Source organism: Suricata suricatta, chromosome 1 (genome assembly GCF_006229205.1).
Source record: "Suricata suricatta isolate VVHF042 chromosome 1, meerkat_22Aug2017_6uvM2_HiC, whole genome shotgun sequence".
NCBI classification, from domain to species: domain Eukaryota; kingdom Metazoa; phylum Chordata; class Mammalia; order Carnivora; family Herpestidae; genus Suricata; species Suricata suricatta.
The window spans coordinates 133,610,532-133,627,961 of record NC_043700.1 but is presented as its reverse complement, the minus strand read 5'-3'; the positions used below and the strand labels follow the sequence as shown (position 1 = coordinate 133,627,961).

Genomic DNA, 17,430 nt, shown 5'->3' with positions numbered 1-17,430 from the left:
AAGGGGGGGAGGGGGAGGAGGAAAGGGGGTGATGGTCATGGAGGGGGGGCACTTGCGGGGAGAAGCACTGAGTGTTATGTGGAAACCAGTTTTGAAGATAAATTATTATAAATTTAAAAAAATAAAATTAAGTAAAAATCATAAAAACAAAAATGTCAATAAATACACTTAAAAAACAAAATATTAAGCATCTTTAAAATGATTTAGAGATACAAAAGAGGAGTCAAAACTTTAAAGAAATAACCAAATGCCATAAAAATAAAAGGATAAGCAGGTAGGTAGTTTAAAAATGTTTATTTATTTACTTTTGAGAGAGAGAAAGAGAGTGCTAGCAGGGAAGGGGAGAGAGAGGGGAACAGAGGATCTAAAGCTGGTAGCAGTGTACCTGATGCCAGGAGCCATGAGGTCATTACCTGAGCGGAAGTCAGTTGTTTAGCTGACTGAGCCACCAAGGCACCTCATAAGCAGGTAGATTTTTTTTTTTAAAGAATTCAATAGATCACCTGAAACTGAAAATGATATTCATTAAAAGTGAAAACTTTCTTGGAATGTTAAATAGCAGAGGAATAATAATCTCTTTTTTCTGTGGGTTACTGGATTTTAAAAATTATATATTTTCTGTAGTCGTGGGAAAATTAACTTTTGTACAATTCAAAAGTATTCCAATGTCAACAAAGACATTGAAAAACATGCTTTAATCAAAAATTGATATAATTATAAAGTAGTTGGTCTAGTTGAAGTGTCTTTTATTATAGTTGTATAACCTTGAGGAAGGGAAGTGGACTCTTTTGAGACTTAGGTTTCTTTAAAAGGTTAGGCTAGATAATTTTTTATCTTTTTATTTTAAAATAATTTTAGACTTACTGAGAAGTTGCAAAAATACTACAAAGAGCCCTTGAATACCCTTAATCTAGCTTCCTTCAGTGTTAGCATCTTACAGAACAATAGAACAATTAACAAAACCAGGAAGCCAACATGGATACAATGCTATTAATTAATCCACAGACGTTATTCAACTTTGTGTTCTTTTACCCGCTGATTTTAAGCTTGATAATGTTTAAGTCCTTTTCAGCTCTAAAAATCTTTGACGCATTTGATGCATTAACTTCTTTACCTTTATCTTGATTAAAAGCCAAAAAATGTAATTTCCTAGAGACAACCCAATATTCCAATAGTCTTTTTAGGTATTAAACAGAACAATGCTGAATTAAATTATTTTTAAGCCATTTCAACTTGATAAATGCCATATAGGCTTGATTGTGACCCTTTCCTACTGTAATGCTCTTAATTAACTTCTTCCTATGAATATAATCCTCTTTCTGTGTATCCAGAGCCCCCTATTAGTAATAATCAAATCACATTACCCTTAGGAATCACTGAAGAGTGAAAAATGTGGTGGGAACCAGAAACCCACTCAACACCAATCTGCTTACATCTGTCTATTGCAGTAGTATGAATTTGTGGAGTCCCTAACCCCTTGCCACCCCAGCTCTTATATACTCTCTTGTCACTTTTGAATCTTCCAGATGAGCTTTAGACGTTTTATGAAGACCTGACCATGGAACTGAACCATATGTAAATTGCTTGTGTAGTAAATGAATACAGGACCTAAGTCCAACCACTTGCAAACTCATCACTGTTCTCAAATATTAGTTTAGACATCTTGACTAATATTTGTACCTTTAGGTACTTCACAAGTTTGAAAGTAAATTTAATGAGATGGGTTTTTTAATGTGTATTTATTTGTTTTGAGAGAGAGTGTGTACAAGAGTGAATGTGAATGGGGGAAGGGCAGAGAGTGAAGGAGACGGAGAATCCCAAGCAGACTTCTCACTGTGAGCACAGAATCCAACTCCTGGCTCGAACTCACAAGCCCACAAACTATGAGATCATGACCTGAGCCAAAATCAAGAGTTGGATGCTTAACCAACTGAGCCACCCATGTGCCCCATTATGATATGATTTTAATGAAGTAACTTGAGTATCATATGAGGGAAAATCTGACTGAATGCAACACATTGCCAACTCTAAATTATTTACCATAGGGTAAGAAAATTTTAATACAAATTGTCTCGATCCCAAAATAATTCATGGAGATTCCAATGAGATTCTAATTCCTAATACCTATCAAAATTTCCCTTCAAAATTCTTGACTAAACTATAGGCTTTAGTATTAAGGAAATTTCAAGATCAAAATATTTTGTTTTTTATACCTAGACTGTTTTATAAACCTGGATTTTCATATATTTAAAGGTCATCTCCATGTTTTTGTCATAAAAAAGGTGGAGATAAGGTGCTACACAAAAGATCTCATCTCTCTCACAAAATACTGATATTTCTTCCTCTCTACTCTTGGGCTTGTCACCAAGACACCTTGTATTCAACAGACCCAGTGCTAAACTTCCCTCCAACCTGCTCATCCATCAGCAGCATCACTGCCCTTCCTGTCACATTCCCCCCTCCCCCCATCTCTCACCTTAACAACACAAGTATCAAGTTCTGTTGCTTCCACTAAGAATTACTTAGTGACTTTTGTATCTGTTTATTTCTTTCCAATCTTACTTCTGTTGTCTTAGTTCAGAACCTCATCAGTCATCTAGATTTTGCAGTAATCTCATAATTGATCAAACTGTCCATGTAAATGTTAATGACTATTTTATCATTTTTATAAAATAAAATCCAATCTCTTTAACAGGACTTTCATAGGTTCTCTGTATTCTGATCATATGTGTTCTGTGTTCTGTGTTCTAAATCAGTTTGTGCCATTCACCTACTGAAATCTCACAGTGGCTCCCAGTTGCTTATGGGGGCTGGTCGCAGGGGTAGGAACTGCGTCTTGCTCATCTTTGAATCCCCATCCCTGAAGAGGCTAGCATGATAGCTAGCACCTAAAGGGTACTTATGACTATTAACTGAATTGAAATTAATGGAATTAGCAAATATCCTATGATTCCTGTTAATCTGCATAACATGACAGTTTTTTTTTTAATCTGAAAAATAGGCTTATTTCATTAGGGCTTGTTAGAAAAATTGTGCTTAGTTTTTTTCTATTATAAAGAAAAATTGCTAGGAAATTACAATTTGAATATTTTCTGTTCCTCTACTCTCCACATTTTCATTGTAAAAATTTACTTTCATAGTATTTTGCAACTGTCTCACATTCAGAAACAGTATACATTCTGGAATAGCATGTTTATTGGTATCTTATGAACAGAGGATGAACCAGGGAGAGATGGCTAATGGAATTTGTGACTTAGGTACAAATGAGAAACAGTACCAAAAATGAAACTAGAATGAGTTGATTCTACACATGATTTTATAAAGAAGACTATTGATGTTTTTCTTTTTCTTTAGAATTTCAATCACCATCCAGGATATTATGTTCATTTTAAACTTCAGTTTAGTGCATATAAATATTAGAAGGAATATTTCCATCATATAAGAAAATCCTTGTGTAACCAAAGTGGTTTGTCAGTTGTTCAATATGTCTAGCATACTTAATGTATTAAGATCTGGGTATCCTTCTAGAGAATCTTCCCATCTCCCTCTCCCTCCCTTTCTCACCTCCTCTTCTATTCCTCTTACCATCTGAGTGGTAGAGAGTCTTCTTTCAGATTTTTTATTAGATGCATTTTCATGACAACATGCCTTCTGTTTCCAGCAGTTCATCCATCCTTCTGTTTGGTCTTCACCCGAGGGCATATTATCCTTGTGAAACTTTAATTGTTTCTAATACACCTTTATATTTGCAATCTCCCTTTAAGAAGAAAGCAAATCATGAGAGACTCTTGAATACTGAAAACAAACTGAAGCCTAAAGGGGGAGGGGGATGATGGTCATGGAGGAGGGCACTTGTGGGGAAGAGCACTGGGTGTTTATGGAAACCAACTTGACAATCAACTATAAATAAATATAAATAAATACACATTTTAAAAAAGGAGATAGTAACTTCAGGTGAAAAACAAGCAATAGAAACAGATTGTTGGTAGTGTTGTCTACACTTAGGTTTCCTCGCTTCAATTCTAATGAAGTCTAAAGAATGGAGGAGAAAACGAGATAGTTATTTAGGAGGATAGATACTGGACTGTGAACACAACATGATCATGACTGGTAATAGGGTTTCATAACCAAGAAAATGAGCTTCAGGCTCTTTCCATGATTTGCCTATTGTTGACAGTGCTGCTATGAACATTGGGGTGCATGTGCTCCTATGCATCAGCATTTCTGTATCCCTTGGGTAAACCCTAGCAGGGCTATTGCTGAGTCATAAGGGATAAATGCCCATCACCTGATGAATGGATAAAGAAAATGTGGTATATATACACAATGGAGTACTATATGGCAATGAGAAAGAATGAAATCTGGCCATTTGTAGCAAAGTGGATGGACCTCGAGGGTGTCATGCTAAGCGAAATAAGTCAGACAGAGAAGGACAGATACCATATGTTTGCACTCATAGGTCTAACAGGAGAAACCTAACAGAGGGCCATAGGGAGGGGAAGGGGGAAAGAGAGTTGGGGAGAGAGAGGGACACAAACCATGAGAGACTATTGAATACTGAAAACAAACAGAGGGTTGAAGGGGGAGGAGGAGGGGGGAAGGGAGTGATGGTTATGGAGGGGGGGCACTTGTGGGGAAGAGCACTGGGTGTTATATGAAAACCAATTTGACAATAAACTATTAAAAATTTTTAAAAAAAGATATGAGCTTCAAATTCAAATCTCAGCTCCAACATGTACAATTTGTGAACTTAAACAAGTTACTGAACTTCTCTGAGCCAAAAGAACTTTTTTTAAATGGAGAAAATAATAGTATCTTCAAAAGGATCAAATAACATAATTATAAGGATGACTAACATTCTTTTTAAGGATCTATACAGTATGTACTACTATTTTCATTTTACCCATAGGAACAGAGAGGCTTCTAAAGCCTACATAAAGCCCATGCAGCTGGACATGGAGCTGGATTTGAACCATCACATAAAGTGCTTCGTGAAGTGCCTACCATATGCATCCCAGTGCCAGCTATTATTAATTGTACAGAATTCTCCGAAGAATAACTTTTTCTGTGCTTGGGTGGCTCAGGTGGTTGAGCGTCCAATTCTTGGTTTAGGCTCAGATCATGATCCCGGAGTCAGGGGATTGAGCCCTCCATCAGGCTCCTTGCTGAGCATAGAGATTCTCTCTCTTTTTCTTTGCCTCTGCCCCTTCCCTCATCCATGCTCTCTTTCTCTCAAATAAGCAATAATAATGATAATGATAATTTTTCTGAATTTTTTCAAATTTCCCATTGGGTTTAAATCAAAAACTTCCTGGTTAGAAAGCATTTCCTGCTACATAGAAAGTTGTAGGCAGAAATGAATCCATCCAGTGCCCTGTATATGAATATTTGTTTGCTGTATTCATGACTTCATGTGATTTAATTGATCTAAGTCAGTAACTTCACACATGAATTGCCCTTGAATGACTTCTAGCTTTTTTAGCTGAGATAGTGGGAATTCTGTGTGTGAAGGTGAATTCTGTGATGTCTGTTGAATTCTGTTTAACTTCCTTTCCTTCACCTTAGATAAAAATAATAGAAATATATAATTTCTATTGAAAAAAAATGGTAGTAGAAAAGGAGAGGAGAGCTCTGACTGACTTTTACTTTTCCTGGAGATCTTCACTAATGATGTGGCTTTCCTAGGAGAGGTGGTCCTTCTGGTCAATATGCCTGCAGACAGCCCCACAGAGGAAGGGCAGCACCTGCCTGATGGGAGGACAGTGACCCCCACCAGTACCTTCACCCAACAAGACATCAACGAAGGCATTGTGTGGTACAGACACTCCGGAGTCCCGGCCCAGAGTGACTCCTTCCGCTTTCAGGTACCCTCTCCTGCTGACTTTTCTGATATCTGGATGGTCTGGTGAAAATCATCACTGTTTATTTTATTTTATTTTATTATTTACTTTATTGTATTTTATTTCATTTTATTTATTTTTCATCACCATTATTTTAAACAATTCAAGTCATTTTCTATGCTGCCTGGAAATCATAGTTGGGGGAAGAACAAATGTATTTCATAGCACTGAGAGATTTTTTTTAATCTGCTGATTCAGTCTTAGAATATCTCTACGAATAGACTCATTCCACAGCAAGGAGTTTATGGTAGATAATGGCTGAAGTGTTTAGAAAAAAATGCTTTCAAAATATTAAAATGCCATATGGAGAAACAATATTTCTTTTTTCAAATGTTTTTGGAACATTTACCATCTTATGATAAGATCGTAGACTTAGCAGCCAAACCCAGTGGGTTCATATTTCAGTTTTGCCATTCACTAGCTATACAACTTTTGGAAAATCACTTTGGCAAAATCCTTGTGTTTTATTTTTCTCATCTGTAAAATAGAACTACTATGAGGATTTAATGAGTTAGTACATATAAAGGATGTACAATACTACCTATCACTATGTATGGGTTTGTTACTATCATTTATAAAGATTGGTCAAATACCAGTGCTGTAGACTGAATGTTTGTGTCCCCCGAGGTTCATACGTTGAAATCCTACCCCTGCCCCATGCAATGGTGTATGGGTATGAGACCCTGGGTAGGTGATCAGGATTAGGTGAAATCATGAGAGCTGTGCTCTCATGAATGGGATTAGTACCCTTACAGGAGTCACGAGAGAGCTTGCTGCCTCTCCCTGCTCTCCACCATGGGTATGCAGAAAGAAGTTGGTGGTCTGCAACCCAGAGGAGAGCACGCACCAGAACCCCACTATGCTGCCCGCCTCCGCCCCGATCCAGACTTCTAGTTTCCAGTACTGCAAGAAATAAATTTCTTTTGTTTATAAACTACTCAGTTTATGGTATCTTTGTTAGAGTAGCCAGAGCAAACTAAGACAAACAGACCGTACGGAGGCTGTCAGTAAATTAAAGAACAAGAAATTATCTGGGGCACATTGTCTGACAATTATCAAATATAACTAAAAATTAATAATAAAGGGGTAAACAGAAAATTTAAACCATTTAGAATTTTCAAAATTTTCCTAAATAATTATGAGTTCTAAAAAGATGAAGAGGAAATAACTTATCAAAACTTAAATGATGTGGACAAAATAATACTCAAGAAAAATTGATGGCCTTAAGCTTTTATTATTGAGCAAAAAGCATGAAAATAAATGGGCTAAATGAAGCTAGAGAACCACAAGGGAAACCTAAGGAATGCAAAAGGAAGGAATTCATAGAGATAAGCAGAACAATTGATTCAGCATATAATGTGAGAATTGATAATGAATACAAAACCTGAATCTTTGGAAAAACTAATAGAATCAGACAAACCTATGTCAAGGGCAATTTGGAAATAAAGAATTGAAAAGAACTACAAAGGAATAAGGAACTTTGAGAAAGAGCATTTAAACATAGATACAGAAAAGAATTTGAGAAAGTGTCAGAGAAAATATAAAGAAGCACACATGATCATGATCAGCCAAACCAAGTTCACAGTCCCTCTGATTTTAAAACTTTCCCTTTATCTAGGAATCCAGTTTGGGGATAAACTACCACCCAATAGCTTACCTTTTTAAAATTACCATCCATTCTTCTCCTGATACCTGGTGTACACATCTTTATTGGTTAATTTATATTGTGTAAAATATGTGCTTTTCCAGGGAGCAGATTGAAATAAACTTGCAAACCATTAAAATGAGATTATACTGAGCACACTGAATGTCCAACGAGTGAGCAAGCCTCATGTGCCCTTTGCCTGAGTTAACTTTTTCATATTTAGCACCTGGAAATTCTGCAGTCCTCAAAACATAAGTCAGAATGGAGGCAAAGACTTCTATCATAAGAAGGCATCTCACCAAACTAGAATCCTCGGATCTGCCTTCATCTGTATAGTCGTCGGGATGAAGGATGTTCTCAATACGGAGCGCTTCCCTGGAAAGGGAGACTCAGTACCTGCTCAAAATGATATTCAATTGCTTTTCCAACTTGGTTACTAAAGGGGTAATTATAAATAAGCAAGAGTTACTCTTTTTTTTTTAAACAAACTCACTAGACTTTAAGACATCCAGTTGAACATTATTACTTAGAAAATTGGTCCCCTTTGGAGAGTCTTCACACATTTTACTCACGATGTGTTTAGAATGCCTACTTGAGGATCTTCTTCAAAATCCATGGGATATTCTGTAGAATATCCTCGGTAGTGGCAGTATATCATCCTTTGGAAGTTCATTTTAAAAAATAACCCGAGCCAAAAGTCAGTCAGAGTCATGTCTGGTAAGAAGAGTAGTAATTATTTTTGGTTAAAACAGGGAGCAATTATGAAGTAACAGGCTCAGGTTTCTTACATGATTTGTGAACTCCCTCTGAAGGCATTCCAAAAAGTGCATTTTGAACACTGACAGCATCTTTATTGCAAGCGTGAAACAACTCTCTGAGATTATGTTCTCCTGGATATAAAAAGTTGGGTGTGTTTTTAAAGTCTCATTGTTTTATAGGCTTACCTCATATTTTGATTTGAAATGACACAGACACTGTAGCTATGCACTGAAACAAATGGTTGAAACTTCTCTCATTCATCATTTTAGTGTCCCTAACGGAATTAAACTAAAAAAGATGCTGTTCTAATAATTCTTCTCTTTCTTCCCTTCTTTTTTCTTTCTTTAAAACAGAAAATGTAATACAATGAGTTGCATAGATTTAATTCCATTTTAATGTTGATGTGCTGTCATGAGCCATCAAGGCATGCCATCTGTTACTTTGCACGTAAAACTTGGGATTTATGTAATGCAAGTGGCATTAAAAAATAGAGTATGGCATAGTGAGAGGAAAGCATCCACATTTGCGTTATTTGGGGCATGGGAAGGGACTCTGGTTTTGGAATATTCAGACCACACTGAAACTGCCTTAGGAGCTGTGGAACGAAAAGACCAACATATATCCTTACTAAAGCTAGAATTGATCCCCTTGCTTGGTAATGTGTCCCCATTTCACTACCTATACAGTGTTCCATCTTTTTCTTCAAGAGATAGAGTATACTTTCCCCTCTTCTAAGTTTTGAAAGCTTCCAAATTGAGCCATCTTAGTCAGTAGGAAGCTCATGAACCTGCTGACCTGGTTAAATATTGACTGTGATGCCTTGCTTAACTTTTTGACCTTCCATTTCTTCATCTTAAAATAGGAGATAATATCTATCTTGTAAGTGGTAAGAGAACTTTCGCAAAGGAGGTAGTACAGTGCTGAACCCATGGGAGATGTTCAGCAACTTATAGCTATTGTCATTAATACTATTTATAATGACATACTATCAAGTGTCTTCTTGAAAACAGATAGATATTCTGAAACGGGCTCCAGGCATCTGATGTGATCAAGATACAGAGAAGACAGCTTTTCTGTTGGGCACAACTTCAGAAGACATAAAGAAAGGAATGCCATTCCTGACTTCTTCCTCAGAATTGACAGAACCCTGCGGCCACTTATCTGGAATTGATGCAACTACACATAGCCATACAGGCCTTAGCAACTCTTGTAACGAGTCAAAGTGGAGCAGAAAACAGAGAGAGGGAGAGTTTAAGTGGGCAGCTCAGAAGCACTGAGGGAGGGGAGGAGCTCGATGTGTAGGCAAAGCATCATTTTTCAGCATTTCTGAAGCAAGAGAAGGTTGATTTTGTGACCACTATTCTCATTGTAATTGTTATTAATTTCACCTTATGATGATGAGGCTGAGATTTGTCATTTCTAATCTAGGGGTATGTATCTGTGCTGGGTAAAAATTAAAGAAATAGAATAAAAATCTCATATAAGTTATATATGCTAACAATAAGACATGTTGCTATCAAAAATTATGTTTTCAAGAATGATTAATGATATAACAAAACATCATAGTATTATGTTAGATAAAAATTTAGAGAACACATAATTGCACACAAAGTTTCACATATACATAGAAAATAGAATAACCTAAAATGTATCAATAGATTAATAACTACTCTTTCTACTTAGTGACATTCTAGATTTTTTAAATTTCTCATTTGGATTTCCCTGCATTTTTAGAACTGCCTTAAATGATTATACTTTTTGTAATATTAAAAATATGAAGAGCAAAATGAAAATGATAATGCAAGAGCACATAGAATTCAGACAGATGGTTTAAAGGGGGAAAAATAAACATACACAAACATACTCTGCCCAACAGAGGACGAGAGGCTCACCAGCATGACATTGCTTTTCAGGTGTCCAGTGCCACAGATGCCCACACGCATCTGGAGAGCCGCATATTCAACATCGCGATCTTACCACAGACACCTGACGCACCTAAACTCTCTCTGGGAGCATCTCTCCATATGACCGTGAGTTGGGGGGGATGGCTCATGGTTTCCACTTGGAGGAGGCATGATGATGGGTTTGGTGGAGTGTCCTGCTTTTGTATCTGGGGAATACTTGGCTCAGAACTCAGACACTGAGGCCAACATAGTCAACCCTAAGGTCACACTGCTCATTGACTTGAAAAAGAAACTTGAAATTCCAGAGTGAAAGGAAGATTACATGGAATCCACCTCAACCTCCCATCCACTACTTCTGTCCTTTTTACAGCATAAGATGGTCACAGGGCCTCTCCTTGAATAGTTGGAAGGAGTTTCAGGCTTATATCAACTTAATCAATGCCATTGTGTATAATTGTTCAGTCAGTTATGGCTCCATCTACTTGAGGAAACTGCCACTCTATGTTTTAGAAGCCCTATTAGAAGTTTTTTGTTTTTGTTTTTATCATAAAAGTTTCCTGAAGAGGATGATGTCTTTGCTGAATCCAAAGAAATAAGTAGCAGTTATCCAAGTGAAAGTTTGGGGGGCAGGTTGGAAGGAAACGAGAGGTGATAGTAAAGGCCATTTCTAGATTGAAGAACAGCACATGCAAAGATGCAGATGTGAAAGACAATATGATGGTTGGGTAAATGGCAAATAGTTCATTAAGATCTGAGGAATTAGGGAGCCAGAAGAGGAGTAGTGAGGATGTGGAGGTTCGTGAGCTAGATCACAGAAGATCTTGTGGGCTGTGTAGGATGAAGTGTGGGCACATGGGAAAGTTTGAGGCAATATGACAGCTAAATTAGTACATGAAGCTTAGTTCAGACAATTAGCAACTCCAATGTAACCCTATATCTAGGGGGTATGTAATGCCAGAACCCCTGTTCTAGACAAATCCACAAGCATATAAGACCTTATAAATTAATCATTAAGGATTTGCATTTTAGTTAGCACCCACATAATTACACTCTGAAGCAGTGTATCGGCCCTGAGCCACAACAAAGAGAGAAGCTATAGTTTTAGAAATTATGGGTCTGGGGCATGACAGAGACATAAAGGGGGAAACAGAAAGTTTTTAATGAATAGCTGGTATCGGCATTTCCACCATAAACCATAATTTAAAGAAATCATAATTCAGCAGCACTATAAAGTCTATAATTCATCATTCTGACTGGAGGAACTTGGATCAGAATTTTCTCTAAAGTGTAAAGAAAAATGTGCATACGCATTGCTTGCCAAATCCTAATGCAGTTTTATTTTGAGTTTAGAGGGAAAAAAAATGGGCCAGGAGCCAATGAAGATGGCACTATTCCCACTACGTTGTTGCGGACTCTAGAGACTTCTCAAATTACTTAACCTTTAGGGTCTCAGGTTGCATGTTTATAAATTAGATCTGTCCTGTGTAATTTAGGATATCACAAAGGTGAGTTTACTGTAAAATGTGATTAGCTCATTCCTTTATTCCTTAAAATATACACAGTTTGTATTACTTGTGACATTAATTAGAACCATTACTATAGGATATACTTATAATCTCTGATAAAAACACATTTTCTATTCAGTGACTTAGACTCATCTAAGCACACAAGTACACAAATTTGTAAATACACTATGAATATGTATGCTAAATAAACATACGGTATATTCATATATGTGTTTAAGGATAGGAGTCCACCTCTCCAAACATTCAATAATTCAAATGAACACTTTGGGGCCCCTAAGTTATCCCAAGTGCTGTGGAATATCCTGGAGATTCAATGGCTACAAAACACAATCTCTGTTCTCAAAGAGATTAGAGTCTAAAACAAGCAAATAAGTAAGCAAGGAGAATACAATGATAAATGCCATGATATGATATGCAAGCAGAGTCACAATATGGAAGCAAATGGGGAGAAACCTAGTCCAGTAGGCATGAGGGAGGTCATGAAATCTTCCTCTTCAAGGTGAACTGAGCTGGTTGAAGTGTCTAGAGTGTGTAGTGTCTCACGGTTTGTGGGTTCAAGCCCCACATCAGGCTCTGTGCCGACAGCTAGTTCAGAGCCTGAAGACTATCTTCAGATTCTGTGTCTCCCTCTCTTTCTGACCCTCCCCTGCTCATGCTGTCCCTCTCTCTAAAAAATAAGTAAAAATATTACAAAACTTTTTACAAACTTCAACCTATATTGGGATCACCTATGCAGTTTGTTAAATCACAGATTGCTGGAGCCCACCCCAGAGTTTTCTGATTTAGTAAGTCTAGTATAGGGCTGAGAATGTGCATTTCCAACAAGCTCCCAGGTGATACTGTTGCTTCTGCTCTGCTCACCACACTTGAAACCCCATTATTCTGCAAATATGGGGGCATTCATTCCAGGCAGATGAGCAGAAGGTGAAAGAAGTTGGAGACACAGGAGAACATGACATGTTTGAGGAATTACAGAGAGTTCAGGTGGCCAGAGCATAAATCTCTAGGTGAAAAAGAAACAAGAAATGAAGAGTCAGATCATAGAGGACCTTAGAGATAAGATGAAAAGTTTCCATTTTGTCCTGAGAGGCTATTGGGGCAAGTAGGATGTTGAAGGATTCATAGCAGAGCAGGGACATGATCAGAATTTCAATTTAGGAAAATCATTCTGGCTGTAGGGTAAAGAACACCCCACATGGGGTCCAGACAGAGAACAAGTTGGTTAAGAAATAGGCTGTTGCAGTCATTTAGAACAAGAAGAGTTAGAGGCATGAACCATATGCAGTGGCGACAAGGATTAAGAATTAGTGAAATCTCAAAGAGATACTGGCACACCCATGTGTATTGCAGCATTATTCTTGATGGCTCAGAAACAGAAGGATCCTAAATGCCCTCCGGCAGATGAATGGATAAGAAAATGCAGTATATACAATAATGGAATATTATTCAATCTTAAAGAAGAAGGAAATCCCGCCATGCTATAATATGTATGAACCTTAAGGATAATATCCTAAGTGAAATAAGCCAATCACACAAGGACAAATACTGCATGATTCCACTTATATGAGCTGTCTGAAGCAGTAAAACTTTTAGAGACAGAAAGTGGAATGGTAGTTGCCCCCACAGAGGTGGGGGAGCAGGGAGAGGTAAGGAGAGGGAAAGAGGAGTTGTTTTTGTTCAGTGTATATAAAGTTTCAGTTTTATAAGACGAAAAAGTTCTAGAAATCTGTTCTACAATGATGCATATGTAGTTAACACTACTATACTGTGCCCCTAAAGTGGTTAAGATGGTAAAAAAAAAATAGGGAGATATTAAACAATATTTAGAGACATAGTGGTCAATTAGATATAGGAAGAGGGTAAAACAGCCCAGTTGCTGAATATGTAAAGATGCCATCATTAATATTGGGAATGTATGAGGACTTCAGGGCGAGGGGAAGAGGTGGAAGATATGATGAGTTCAGTTTGGGATGGGGTTATAAAATGTGTGTCTGTTAAGGGCTGGCAGAAGATATTCTTGGTGGGAGATAAACTTCTGAGAACCATTAATGGTGGGTAGTAGTTTAATCCTTGGACCTGAGATTCCCCAGGGAGATTGTATAGAGTGAAAAGCAGCATAAACAAATACCTGCCTGAATGGAAATTTGTTCTGTGGCCTTTCTATAATGCTCTCCTTTATCAAATCTAAGATCCTTTAAATGGTATCTTACAATTTTGTTTGCAATGTTCCACCAGATTTATGTGCATACATATATATATATATAAGATGTATATGTACAATATTATAAGATATGTGTGTACATATATATACATATATATACATGTGATATATGTATATTTGGGATATATATCATATTTGGGCAGGGAGATCTGCAAACATGCATATTTACCAATAAGTAGCATAGCATAGTGTGAAATTCAGCAAAGAAGTTAATAGATTTACATTAATTCAGACTTCCAAGTAATCATCCACCATTTGATTTAGAAGATCTTTAAGGGCAAAATCTTTGATTAATTAATACTGGTATCTTCCTGAGAATCTAACACAATGGCTTACATAAAGTGGTTGCTTAGTAAATATTTGTTGACTAAATGAGTCACTTTCAGACCTATCTTCATAGAGCTAATATCTCCCTAAATTGTATCACTTTCAAATTCAAATAACTTAATCATATGGGAAGGCACTACATACATACACTTTGAATATCCTATTTCCAATTCCTCTCTTAAGGGGGAAAAATTTTATTATCTCTTTATGTGAAAAACAATATTTATTACTTCCTTTTTCAAATGGTTGGTTGTGGTACTCAGAGTTGGTTTTCCAAGGTCACCACCCAAGAGAAAGGCCTCAAACAAGCCTTTCTAGTTCCATTTGTTTCCAGTGACTGCTGTAACAAGAGTTCTCCTAAAACCACTCTCATTGGGGTAAGTAGGGATTCAGTTAGAACCGCTGATTCCTTGTCATGTAGACTCAAGTCTAGGCATGCTGTATTTGTTTTCTGACTGCAGCCTTATGCGTCCATGTTTTTTCTTGAGACCTTTCAAACACTAATAAAATCATTATCTGCAATTTCTAGAAATGTTTCTTTGTCCTTGGAATTCCTACTGTGCTTTATCTGAGCCTTTCAGGCTACTTAGCAGTTTGTACAGTAGAGCTATTTATGAACTTACCTTACTAAAAACTGGAAATCCTTAAGGAAATAGTCTATATCTGATTCATCTTGCGTCTCCCATAGCTCTTTGCTTGGTACCTTCCCATATTAGTTCTTAATAAATATTTGTCACATGAATATGTAAATGAATTAGTTTTGTTGTCCTAACTAAACTATGTGGGAAGATGGCTTCTTGCAGAACCTTCATTTTTCTTCATCCCATACTCTTAATTTCTCAGGCCAGCCATGGGCATTCCTGCTTTGGTAATATGACAGTCAACATGGGAGAGTGGTCTTGCTTTTAATGGAGGCTGAAATGAGAATGTTGTTTATAAATCCTGCCCAGGAACTTTAAAGATTTAAGTCACATATACTTTGCTAAGGCTTACATGTTAAAATATTTTTCCCCTCTAAATGTTTAGATGCATTGCAAGATCATGGAAAATATTTTTTAATTAAGTTGGTTTTTTAATTAAGTTTTCATTATCTTATGTCTTAGCCTAATCTTTTCCTAATGATATTTTTCATCCACTCAACAAATTGTTATCAAGTACTTCCATGTGCCATGTGCTAGATACTTGGGCTCCATCCATGAACAAACAAAAATCCACATTCTCATGGAGTTTCCATTCTCTTGGCAAGTCATGGGAGAATAGACAAAAAGTAATAAACAAAATAAATAACTCATATATTGTATGTCAGTAAAAAGGATGATGGTAAAACAAAAAGTAGATCCAGGTCAAGGGATCAGAAATGTGATGGGAACAGGAGAAACCCAGGTTGCAGTTCTACGTGAGGTTAGCTTTATTAAGACAATGATGTTTAAAGAAAGACTTGCAGGAGGTGAGGGAGATAGCCCTGCAGACACCTGAGGGAAAGGCATTCCAAACCCATGTGTTTAGAGACACCCAGTTGGAAATGTGCTTAAATGTTCAAGGAACAGCAAGGTAGCCAGTTTGGCTGGAGCAGAGTGGGTGAAAATGAGAGTCATCTGATCAAATTCACAGATGTGTCAAGGGTGGGTGTTGGGGACAGTGGGGGAGGGGCAGAGGGAGGAGTTGGGGCAGACCTTGTAGGTCCTCACAGGCCATTGTAGGGACGTTGCTGTTTTGCAGAGCAAAATGGAGAGCCATCCCTGGGTGTTGGGCAGGAGGGATCTAATCTTTGGCTGGCTGTTGTGCTGAAATAGACGGTAGGTGGGACAAGAGAGTGGTTGGGAGGCTGTCCTGGTGACCCAGGTGAGAAATTGTGGCTCCCGACAGGGTGCTGGCAGTGGTAGTGGGGAGAAGCCGTCGGATTCCAGATATATTCAGATGTAATATGGGGATTATGAAAGCCATTATTCTGTAATTTCTTTTGTTGACATATTTTAATAAAAATATGTCTTCTGTAATGATTTCTATAAAATTTAATCTTTCATTTCTTACGATATTTAATTGATAAATATTGAACATTCCAAATAGCCAATATTAAAATTGATTATACTTTGATATATCTCAGATTCAATATTGCTTTCTTCAGAGAATTAAGTCTGTCCTTTTTCTACCTAGCTCCTATTTCTATTAGTAGAGGAATAGTAGCAATGAATTCTATTATAAAATGTCTGTTATCTTGGCTGGAATATATTTTCCTTTAGCCATACTCCTGTTCCCTCTTCTTACTGCTTTATCATTTTAGGGACATCTAGATTTTCAAAAATATCTCCTACTACTCTGAGAATGTTCAGTTATTCTGATGGTTATGAGATTGAAAGGTGGCAAATAGTATTGGACAGCGTGCTGAGTCTGCACATTTATGTCCATAGAGCTGTGCCACACATGTATACATTTACGGGTGTGTGCATACACGCATGGGCTGCAAACACCTCACACAGGGCATATATTTTTAATTTGCTGTTGTCCTTACTTGTTTAATTTCGGGTGAGAGACCAGCTGCTATTTGTAATTCTTATTTTCCTTGCTCATTACATTCCAGACCTGAGCAGTGGCCTGAAATATGACTCTTTACTCTAGGAGGGTTGTCCTAACCTGCAAATGCTGCCTCTCCCCAGGACTTGTGTGCCTTAGGGACACTTACAATGCAACTGCAACCTTCAATCTTTTCTTGGTTAAAAGGAAGAACACCACGCCCTCCTCCACGAGAATGACTGAGCCCTACTTAATCCTTTCCTAAATGGGAAATTCCTTCTGAAAGAGACAGAGCTTCAAAGAGCAAGAGAGCATGTCAAATTCTAACCCTGCAGGGGTCAGTTAGGAAGAGCCTGCAATGAGCCGGATATTTTTGTTCTGTTTTGTTAACAGCATATGTGACCCAGGCAAGGGGCCCATGCTCACACACTTTTCCCTTTTCTCATCTTCACTCTGTGTATTTGCTGCTGTCCCCAACTCACTGTTAAACATGGGATTCAAAAATCTTCCTCTTCCTTTTTATTTATTTTTTTGACTGTTGTCACTATTAATGGATTATGGTTGTATACAAGTGAATGGACAGTAAAAAAAATATGTACACATTGGCCTTTTGATTAATTTTGCTTGACCCCTTTAT

At 37.3% G+C, this 17,430-nt stretch overlaps 1 protein-coding gene across 1 annotated transcript in view; it reads left to right on the top strand.

The window, feature by feature from the left end:
* Positions 1 to 17,430, top strand: part of FRAS1 (Fraser extracellular matrix complex subunit 1) — a 273,045-nt gene that overhangs the window by 138,606 nt on the left and 117,009 nt on the right. Inside the window, exons 30-31 of the mRNA XM_029951708.1 lie at positions 5,686 to 5,864; positions 10,218 to 10,334. Coding sequence (XP_029807568.1) covers positions 5,686 to 5,864; positions 10,218 to 10,334 — 296 coding nt within the window. The remainder of the gene's footprint in view (positions 1 to 5,685; positions 5,865 to 10,217; positions 10,335 to 17,430) is intronic.